The 10,448-nt window shown below is 46.4% G+C and overlaps 1 protein-coding gene across 2 annotated transcripts in view; it reads left to right on the top strand.

Moving 5' to 3' along the window:
* The first annotated feature begins 410 nt into the window (after window positions 1-410).
* Window positions 411-10,448, top strand: part of NUP214 (nucleoporin 214) — a 72,424-nt gene continuing 62,386 nt past the window's right edge. Inside the window, exons 1-7 of one of the 2 annotated variants that reach the window (XM_016196610.2) lie at window positions 411-541; window positions 3,028-3,223; window positions 4,683-4,834; window positions 5,667-5,865; window positions 6,483-6,553; window positions 7,751-7,814; window positions 8,241-8,344. In XM_016196610.2, coding sequence (XP_016052096.2) covers window positions 497-541; window positions 3,028-3,223; window positions 4,683-4,834; window positions 5,667-5,865; window positions 6,483-6,553; window positions 7,751-7,814; window positions 8,241-8,344 — 831 coding nt within the window. In that variant the 5' untranslated portion in view covers window positions 411-496. The remainder of the gene's footprint in view (window positions 542-3,027; window positions 3,224-4,682; window positions 4,835-5,666; window positions 5,866-6,482; window positions 6,554-7,750; window positions 7,815-8,240; window positions 8,345-10,448) is intronic. The other variant, XM_087823012.1, reaches the window with a different exon arrangement.

Below are 10,448 nucleotides of genomic sequence, written 5' to 3'. Positions count from 1 at the left end.
CTGCAAGAGCTGCCCCTGCACCTATGTGTCAGTTTCCTAACTTTTCTGAATCGCCACCTGCACCCAGGGGTGATTGCGGGGTCTGCAGCGAATTATTGAACGTGCAGAGCTCGGGCAGGCGCCGCCCCACGAAAGCAACCAGCCCGCTGCAGCTGCGGAGGCGGAGCCCGCACCTGGACGCTCCAGGGCGCAGGCGCGCGGGCCTCAGGGCCCCGCCCCCTGCTCGGCTCGAGCCGGCCAATGGGAGGCGGCGGCGGCGGCGGCGGCGGCTGGGAGAGCGCGCGACTTCACAAGGCCCTTCCGCTCCCCGTGGGCCGCGCAGTGGCCGGAAGCTCGTGACGCCAGCAAAGCGCGCCGGAAGTGCGGAGGCCGCCGCGCGCCGCCAGCAGCGAGCGGAGGAAGTTGGCCTCGGAGCGGCCTGGGCTGTGCGGACGAGGCCGCGCGGGGTAGCGGCGGCTGCTTGCGACACCCCCCTCGTCCCCCCGAGGGCGGCGCGATGGGAGACGAGATGGACGCAATGATCCCGGAGCGGGAGATGAAGGTCAGAGACCGGTCGGGGCCTCCCTCCCTTCCTTCCTCCCCCCCCCCGCGTTGCCTTGGAGCCCGGCGGAGCGGCGGAGCGCGGGTGTCGGCTGCCCCGCCTCCTGCTTGAACTTTCGCGGGGTTCAGAGTTGTCACCGGCCGGGCCCGGGGCTGCGTCCCCGCCGCCGGCGTGGTCCCCCGGCGCCGTGCAGCTTCCTCTTGCCTGGTGGGCCCCGCGCGAGCCACCTGCGTTACTCCAGGTGCTTCCCCGGGGGGGCCGAGGCCGCGGAATGAGCTGTTCGTTGCGCGTTTACTGTGTTCATCGTACAGCAACCCTACGAAATAGGCGTTGGTATAGAGGAGCAGTCAAAGTTCGGGAAGTAACTTACCCGGAGTCACACCCTTGACAGGGAGGCTGACATGCAGGTGGTGGTTTGTTTGTTTGTTTTGTGTTTTTTAATACCCCCTCCTCTTCGTTCTCAGGGCACTGCTTCTGGAAGGTGGACCAGGCTCGCCTAAGGCAGAGCCGGGCTCCTCACCTGCCCTGCAGAAACTTTAGTTAATTGGAATAGGAGGACTGTTTCTGTACTGGAAATCTGCCTAAGTCAGGAGACGTCAGAGAGGGGCGGGGGGCCTCAGTGGTGGCCATAAACACCCTTGGGGGGCAGTTAAGTTGAAGGAAGATTTGAGGCGTTTGAACAGCAAGTCACTGAAATGCATTCAGGGAGTAAGTAAATGCATTTCTCAGAGAGTCGTGATTCTCTCTTCCTCGGAATCACTGCCTGGGTGGGCCACCTAATGGGTGTGCCATGTCCCTGGGATGTGCTGGGGCCAGGGGGAAAGGTTTCAGAGCCACAGGCTTAGGAGATGATAATCTCCCACCAAGTTACTGTGACAGAAAGGAGAGCGCTGTCTGCCTCTCCATCCCACTGGCTCTCCATGTCTTTGTGACCAAGGCCCAAATAGGATACGTGGCATTATCAGGACGAGAATTACCAAAAAAAGACTGAAAATTTTATTCTACCCCTGTAGGGAACTGTACTGTGGTCTCACTTGGAAAGTTGTGTGGGTTTCTGATCACCATACCCAGTTGGAAATTAAGAGTATTTCATTATACTTTTATAAAATATGCATTAAACATCAAACCCGAGGACAGGAGTATGCGGGGGTGAGTTGGGATCCTTCATGAAACACTTAAGTGTACAAAAGTGAAGGCTGAGAAAGGCTGTCTTTGGCTCTTACACTTTCGGAACGTAAGCAAAAGGGGATTCACATTCTTTTCACCAAAACCTCAACTTAAAGATAAGTTAGCATGGAAGAAAAGAAAACCTTTTACAGTACAACTTAACATAGTGATTGGTAAATTTACAGAACTCTTTTTACCAAGAACTGGTGCACACTGAAAATTGTCTTTGAAAGCATGTAGATAAATTCCTGGAAGACTAGGTGAGTCGGGCATTGACAGGAGGTTGGGGAAGGCTCCCAGGCCCTGAGGTACTAAGGAGCATGAAATGGAAGGAAATGAACACTGGGCATCAGTGGGGGCTGGAGGTGGCGCTGGGTGTGGCAGAGGTAATGGCACACTTGTGGCAGGAAAGCAGTGCTGTGAGGTGAGGCTCCAGAAATGGATGGGTCAAGCCATGGATGGCCTCATAGCCTGTGTTAAGGGTTTTGGACTTGTGATTGTAGATCTTGAACACCAAGAGATTGACCATGCATACCTTTTTTTGTGTGATGGAATCTTGTTTAGCATTTGATGCAGGTCAATCAGTTCTCGAGACTTGGTTATCTTTCTCTAGTCATTACTTCCATATATTTGTTGAGTGTTGCACTGGATATTCGAGCTTACAGTATAGTTGGTAATGCTTTCGGTATTTAACAGTTTATTAAGCCTACTCTGGGTCATGAGACAATGCATAATACAAATAGGACAAGATTATAAATAATAATAAATAATAACACCAGCTTGTGTGGTGGTTAAGATGATAGATACAGTAGGAATTCAGAAAAGGAAAACTTCAGTGTGAGCTGGATTAATCAAGGAAGGCTTCATGAAATAATTTTTAAAAATTTATTTAATTAGCCCTGGCTGGGTGGTTCAGTTGGTTGGATCATTGTCCCATACACCAAAAGGTTGTGGGTTTGATTCCTGGTCAGGGCACATACCTAGGTTGTGGGTTCAATCCCTGGTCGAGGCATGTGCAGGAGGCAACTGATTGATGTTTCTCTCCTCCTTTCCCTTCCTCTCTCTCTAAAATCAACAAAAAAAACATATCCTCTGGTGGGGATTTAAAAAAATAAAAATTTTTTCTCATTGAGTAAATATTAATAAACACTATGCCAAGTACTACAATACGTACTGGAAGTTTAAAAATGACTAAGCCACACAGTCCTTGGCCTCGGGGTAATATGTATTTTTGTTTTACTGAGCCTACTGAATTATGACAGACATGATTTAATTTCCCATTTTCCCTGAATTGATCTTGTTTTGATCTCTCTCGACAGGATTTTCAGTTTAGAGCCCTGAAGAAGGTGAGGATCTTTGACTCCCCGGAGGAGTTGCCCAAGGAACGCTCAAGTCTGCTTGCCGTGTCCAACAAGTATGGCCTGGTTTTTGCTGGTGGATCCAGTGGGTTGCAGATTTTTCCTACTAAAAATCTTCTTATTCAAAATAAACCTGGAGACGATCCCAATAAAATAGGTAAGTCCCTGCTTTGTGTTGTGTTGTGTTGCAGAGAGAGGAGTGTAGTGAAGAGCTAATGTAGTTTCCTTCCCAAGAATTCATTGTAATGTTAGAATGAAAACGGCTGTCACTCCTCAGGTAGACCCTCAGGAGTAAATTCTAGGTCAGATGTTGGAAGCCATTCTGGTTGTCTTTGGTCCTCTGTGTTTCCCTCTTGATGAGTTGTTCCTCTGAGCTCAGAGTAGAGAATTTACCATTCTGCCATGCAGTTATTTTTGCTCAGCTGAACCTGGCTTCTGGCTCTCTTGGAGAAGGGTTTTGCTGCATGGCTTTTTAGTTGGCACAACGGTTCCTTCCAAACACATGGGGATGTGTACTATTTGAAGCACTGTTGCAAAACTATGGGTGCAGGTTGGCAATATTGTGATTTATAAGAAATATATATTTTGTCTTCCTCCCCCATTTCTGGCTCACAGGTCCCACAACTCTTGGAATTTCCTAAGTGTTGGGGGATAAGCAGTTCTGGTATGTTAATGATGTAATTTTGGAAAGCACCTAAGGATTGGGGTTGGTTGCCAATGGAACCAACCTTGTGATTAGAGGGTTGGAACTTCCAGTCCCCCCCCAGTTGAATTAATCAGCAATAGCCAGTGATTTGCTCAGTCTTGCCTGTGTAATGAAGGCCTCATAAAAACCCAGGGGGATGGTTTGGAGAGTTTACGAGTTGGTGAACATGTGGAGGTGCAGGGAGAGTTGCAAGCCTGGGTAGGGTATGGAAACTTGGTGCCCCTTCCCACAGACCATGCATGATGTAGCTCTTCCATCTCCCTGTTCCTGAGTTATATCCTTTTATAATAGACCACTGGTCTAGTCAGTAACATACAGTATATCTGAGTGCTTGAACGGTTCAAGCAAATTAATTGAACCCAAGAAAGGGGTTTTAGGAACCTCTGATTTATAGCTAGTTGGTCAGAAGTGCAGGTAACAACCTGGACTTGCAGTTGGCATTTTGAGTTGGAGGGGTTGTTGAAACCTTGAGCCTATAGCCATTTGGTCAGAGACACAGGGCTGGCATCTAGGCTTGGGGGGGGGGGCAGTGGCACGGGGCAGTCTTGTAGGACTGAACTCTTAACCTGTGGAATCTGATACTATCTCTGGGAGGATGATGTCAGAATTGAGTTGAATTCTCAGGCATCTGAGAATTGTTTGTTGATGTGGGGGACACCCCCTCCCAGCATGGTGGAATTGGGTCCGGGAACCCAGTTTACGTATGCTGTTTTCAACAAGAGCAACAGCCATAGTTGTCTGAGGAAGAATTCCCGAGATACTTAATGCATCCTTATATATCTTAAGAAAGCTGAGATGTCCGTGTGTTTATTGGATACAAAAGGTGTTTCACAGAGACTTGGATAAAGGGGTGTGACACATGCTTAGCACGTTCCCATTTCCTGCTTTGTCTCTTTTCATGTTTTTATAGTTGATAAAGTTCAAGGCTTGCAAGTCCCTATGAAATTCCCCGTGCATCACCTGGCCCTGAGCTGTGACAGCCTCACACTCTCTGTGTGCATGATGTCCAGCGAGTATGGTCCCATTATTGCTTTTTTTGATGTTCGCACCTTCTCAAATGAGGTAAGCTACCAGCAGACTGACTCCAGTGTCACTGGGACCTAAGATTTCCTGGTGTGGAATTGTAACCTAGAAGTTCTTGGTTGACCCTTGAAGTCCTTTTCTAGATTAAAATATGGATTTGAAAAAAGTCCCTAATTATAGAATCATGGATCTTTGAGGTAGAAGGGGCTTCAAGAAATTATTTCATAATAGCACCTGCCCCAAGGTATTATTATTTCTCATTTACACATGAAGCAGCGAAAGCCTAGGGAGCTTTAGGTGACTTGCCCAAGACCATAGAGTTATTGGATAATGTCGGAAGTAACGCATCCTGGGTCTGTGGCAGCCTAATGCGGTGATCTTCCGTCCAGTTTATTGACGGTAACAGTCAGTAGTACTGAGTGCTGATGCTGACTGTGCCAGGCCCGTACTAGTGCTTTGCCCGCCTTATCCTTGGGCATGCCTGTCAGCGACGTGCGCAGTAGACACTGTTGTCTTCATTTTGTAGATGGAGAAATAGGCCCAGAGAGTTTAAGGAACTGTCCAAGGGCCCAACGCTGTTAAGAAGCAGAGCCCAGATTTTAATGCAGTGTCTGTGCCTTATCGATCATTTTGCGTTCATACGTCCCCTGCTGGGAGTCCCTCCCGTGTGCTGGAAGAATTGATTACCATGTTCAAAACTGTGTCAAAATTGTAACAAAGTGGTTGTCATGTAGAGCTAATTTTTTTTCATGTTCATGGAGAAAAGCAAATTGTAATTTGAGAAGACTTATATATTTAAGAACTTTCTTCAACTGTTAAACATCTGTGCATTTATTAATTTATCTTCACTTCTGGGGATTTGTTTTAAAAGGCCAAACAGCAGAAGCGCCCATTTGCCTATCACAAGCTTTTGAAAGATGCAGGAGGCATAGTAATTGACATGAAGTGGAACCCCACTGTCCCCTCCATGGTGGCAGTGTGCCTGGCTGATGGCAGCATTGCTGTCCTACAAGTCACAGAAACAGTGAAAGTGTGTGCGACTCTTCCTTCTACAGTAGCAGTAACATCTGGTGAGTGATGAAGGCTTTCACTCCCTAACACACAGTAATGCTGGTCTGTTTAAAAGTTAATTTCTGGAAATAAAAGCAAGTGGGTCTCTTGTTGTATTTGTTATTATTTGGCAGAAGTGGGCAGAGTGTTCTTAATTTCCTTGACACCAGTCAGCATCCGTGACTTCACTTGGATGCACTTGGGTTTCTAGAGAAAGGAATGTTTCGGTACAACTGGTTTAGAACTGGGTTTTTTAGAGTAATTATTTCTGGATCTAAAATAGTACCAAAAGTCATTTGTACCTTTTGCGGATAAAGCATCAGAAATACCAAATAGGAGCAAGACAATGATTTCGTGATATTTAAAACCTTCTTTAGTCCTTTGTCTTATCTAAAGACTAGAGTTTTGTGTACTTTGCAGCTTTCTGGGCAGTAAAAGCATTTTTAGGAGTCAGTTCAGTGGCCCAGTAATAACTCGTAATTGGCTTGTATCGTCAAAGTGACTTTTCTCTTTCACTTTGCCGAGTGGGGATGAGCCTACAGTCTTTCTGTAGTGATTACGTCGCTGTTTTGGTACAGACAGCACTGGTTTGCTGCACTGTCTCCTGTTTCTAACTGGCGGCATTCTCTTTGCGCAGTGTGCTGGAGCCCCAAAGGAAAGCAGCTGGCAGTGGGGAAGCAGAATGGAACTGTGGTCCAGTACCTTCCGGTAAGTCCTGCCTTGGTTCAGAACTCTTCTCGTGGAAGTTGCCCACTAGTTGGAGGGTGGTCTGGAGATCTCTCTGGTGTTTTCCCTATTAGAATGTTATTTACGCTCAGTGCACAGTCCTCAGCACACAGTGAATGCAGAAAATGGTAGAACTCCCCTCCCCTTCCATCCCTTGGTCCGTCTTCCAGGCACTCTGCGTTCTGCTTGGCAGTAGCCTTCCAGACTTTTTTGGATGCTCATGCAGATAGTCTACGTATGTGCACATTACTTTTGTTTTGCTTTTAAATAAAATGTGATTATATTCTACACAAGGTTCCCCAGCTTTATATTCCCAATTCATTCCATAAAAATAGAGCTTAAGGGGAAAGGAGTTGGTGAAAAGCTATGACTAAAGCAGAATCACTTCGGGTTAAAGTGCAGTGTCTGTCCTCTAGCTGAGTCCACCTGAAAGGTTCAGTTTCCCTAACTACAGGCAACAAAGACAATGAGGCTTGTGTTGTTGCATGTGCACTGTCTCGTCCTGTCCCTGTGCTTTTCCTGAGATAATACTCGCCAGTATTCAGTATTAACTGGAGGGAAGGAGGGGTTCGCAGGCGATGCTAGGACCTGTACTGTTGCTTGTAGCTCCTTAAGAGACTGTTCTTGCAGGGGTGCATAGCAGTGAATGAGATGGGACAGGTTTGAGGTTACGGTTTTGTCACTTGTTATCACAAAAAGTTATGTGCAACTTGGTCCAAATTTTAGGGCATTAGCCTATAAAAAGATAATACAATGAGTTTAATTTTATTGGTTTGCTGTTTGCCTTTTAAAAAACCACTTAATAGTATATTGTAGTCCTTTTTCCAACTCATTACATATAGAGCCACTTAATTCTGTTGAATGGCTGCATAGTAATCCACTGTGTGGACGTGCCATAATCTGTCCATCTGTTGATTAATTGATGGTCGTCTCTCATGTGAGTGGTTTTGCTACTATAAATAGGTTTGCATTGAGCACCCCCATTGCCTACAATTGAAATTGTTTGTGTAGGTATTTCTGTGGGATAGGGTCCTGGAAGTAGGTACCTGTTCTCTGTGTTCAGTCTCCTAGCTGGGGAGGGGAAACTCCAGTGGCTTCTAGGGGAACCTACTGGATTTGACAGTTTCATTGGTTTGGGAATTGTTTCATTTGACACTTTTTTTCAAAAATCTCTTTCAGACTTTGCAGGAAAAAAAAGTCATTCCTTGTCCTCCGTTTTATGAGTCAGATCATCCTGTCAGAGGTAACACATCTGTTTCTTTATGGGCTGACCTTCAGTAAGGTGATGTGTGTATTACAGAATTTAAATGATGTGCTGTACCTACATACCCACTCAGGGAAGCGTTGGTGCCTCCTCTCTGAACACTCTCAGCATGTCAGTTAGGCAATTAAGTCGGTGTAACAGGAACTCTCTGGTGGACACTTGTGTTTCATGGCAGATGCCATTAAATGGATCCTGATTTTTAATATTAGAATTTTTCATAATTTTCCCTAATTATAATCCACCAGGAAAAAAAAAATGCCACTTTGGGATAAATTTGGGCTTCTAATCAGTGAAATCTGGACCTTGGTTAAGGCTGTGGTAGTTGGATTATTTATCCATCACATGTTAACTTTATAAAATACAGGGGCTACTCCAAACAAGGTGCTTTATTAGAGTGTGTCTCAGTTCTAGATGTGCTATGGATCGGTACGTACGTCTTCACCATAGTGTACGCCGCTGCCGATGGGACCCTGGAAACATCTCCAGACGTGGTGATGGCTCTGCTTCCGGTGTGTATACGAAAAGGGCTTCTGTCCTAATAAATTTGAGGCTTAGGCCTCAGTTTCCTTTTCTTGTGGTGATGGTGCAGCTTCAGGTGTACAATTTGAACACTGCACCATTGGCCTTGGGACCAAAGTTATGTTATTGAACCAAATGAGGGTCCGCTCATCCGATGCGTTAGCAAAGCCAAACACTGAGCATGGAGGTTTGCAATGGAGAAATCAAAGCCGATGTATGTGTAGGGCGCCTGCAAGGAGAATGGGAAGCTATTACTTAAAACCCAAAATCCTCAATGGCTTTTAATCAGGGATTTTAAAGGCGGAGATTGAGGGTTAGGGCTCAGGAGAACAGAGTGCTGGCTGTGCAGGTTTTGGTTGGAGGGCTCTGGGATTTGGCTGTTTATGGTAAGATATGGTCAGGGTTTCAGCACCGGGCCTTCCTGCACAGCCACCCTGCGCTTCTGAAAGGGGTCCATCTTCAAGGTCCCGTGTTCAAGTCCCGGTCATGTTTTTGTCCTTTGGTTCCCCAAGGAGGTTGAGACTGGTTCCAGGTGCAGCCAGAGGTAGTGTTCTCTCCTCTGCACCTGTTTTGGCTGCGTGGCTTGTGTTGGTCAGTCGTCTCTGAAAGGCAGCTCAGTGTCTTGTCAGAAACAGGTGGGACCATTTTGAGCTGGTTCTGCAGTTACAGCCTGGTTTCCGCTTTGAGCATGTTCTATTGTAATCATACGGTGAAAAAATCATCAAACTTGCTTTTGCTTAGGCTGTGAGCTGCATCTTAGTAGATGTTAACCTGGGAAGACATTTTAGAAAAGCAAGAAGATTCCTTGATTTTCAAAATGCTTTCACCTATTTATTCATCGGCCAGGTATCAAGTGCCTGCATTGTGTTAGGCGCTGCTTTAGCTGAGGATACGGCGTCCCTGCTTTTGTGGGTCCCACATTCTAATGAATGTGCCAGTCCAAAGACGAGTATCGGATCCAGGGGTGATAGGGTGATGGGGAAGTAAAGCAGGGTACGTGAGGGGAGGTGGTGTCGGGCACTGTGGAGATTGGGTGGCTGAGGAGGGCCTCGGGAGGAGCCATTGGAGCAGAGAACCAAGTGAAGTGAGGGAGTCATTTTGAAGATGGAGAAGAGAGAGTGTTAGTATCTATAAGGTTGTAAATTGCAATGCACTTTAAAAAATAAATGAGGCTGGACTTACATTTCCAAATGTCCAGAAAAACATTTGAAAATACATAAGCGAATGTCTAAATACAGTAACGCTTGTCATTCTGTTTTGCAACCTTGATTTACATAGTAGTAAATTGCAGGTGTCTCTCTGTGTCAAATAAAATGTGGTTTGGCTTTGAACAGATTTGTGTAGCTCTGTTTTTAACTTTTGGGTTCCTGATGCAGTTGAATTTTTAAAACATGTTTACAGTCATGCCCCACTTAGCTTCAGGCCTGTGTTCTGCGAAATGCATCGTGCGACGTGGTCGAGTCTGCACTCACACAAGCCCGGGCGGCCAAGCCTGCGCACACCTGCCTGTGCGGCACAGCCTGTGGCTCTGTAGGGAAGAGTGTTCCCTCTACTCTTCTGTGTTTTTGACTAAGACACTGTAATGAAAAACAGACTAACAGGAGAAAAACAAAAATTTAATAGCATGTTTACCTCCTATGTACGTGGGAGCCACCCAGGAAAACTGAGTAATTGGCTAAAATGGCAGAAGCCACCGCCTTAAACTCCACCTTCTGCTGTAGACAAAGGGTGATGCTGGGGGTGAAGGGGAGTTGCTGATGGGAAGCGGCCAGGAAATGCTCGGTAAATGGGAAAGGTCCTTACGCAGACTTACGCAGTTGTCTCTGCGTGGAGGAGCGTTTCTAGAGGTGAGGCCATTGCCCTCTCCCTGCAGGGAAACACCCTGACCGGTGGAAATTTCCCTCGTAAATGTTCTACAAAGGCCGACTGTACTTGGTTTTCAGAGCTTCTTGTCTGCTCTTTCTTAAAATGAACTAGCTTAAAATAATCCTTATGCCAAGTAGACATTTTGGGGTGACAAATCGTGTTCCCCTACAGCTCCTAGATTACAACCTGTATAGCATGTCATGTACTGAATGCTGTAGGCGGTTGTAA

This window comes from Miniopterus natalensis, chromosome 12 (genome assembly GCF_054644295.1).
Source record: "Miniopterus natalensis isolate mMinNat1 chromosome 12, mMinNat1.hap1, whole genome shotgun sequence".
NCBI classification, from domain to species: domain Eukaryota; kingdom Metazoa; phylum Chordata; class Mammalia; order Chiroptera; family Miniopteridae; genus Miniopterus; species Miniopterus natalensis.
Note: the sequence above shows the minus strand (reverse complement) of the source record. Positions and strands in the feature narration are given on the sequence as shown.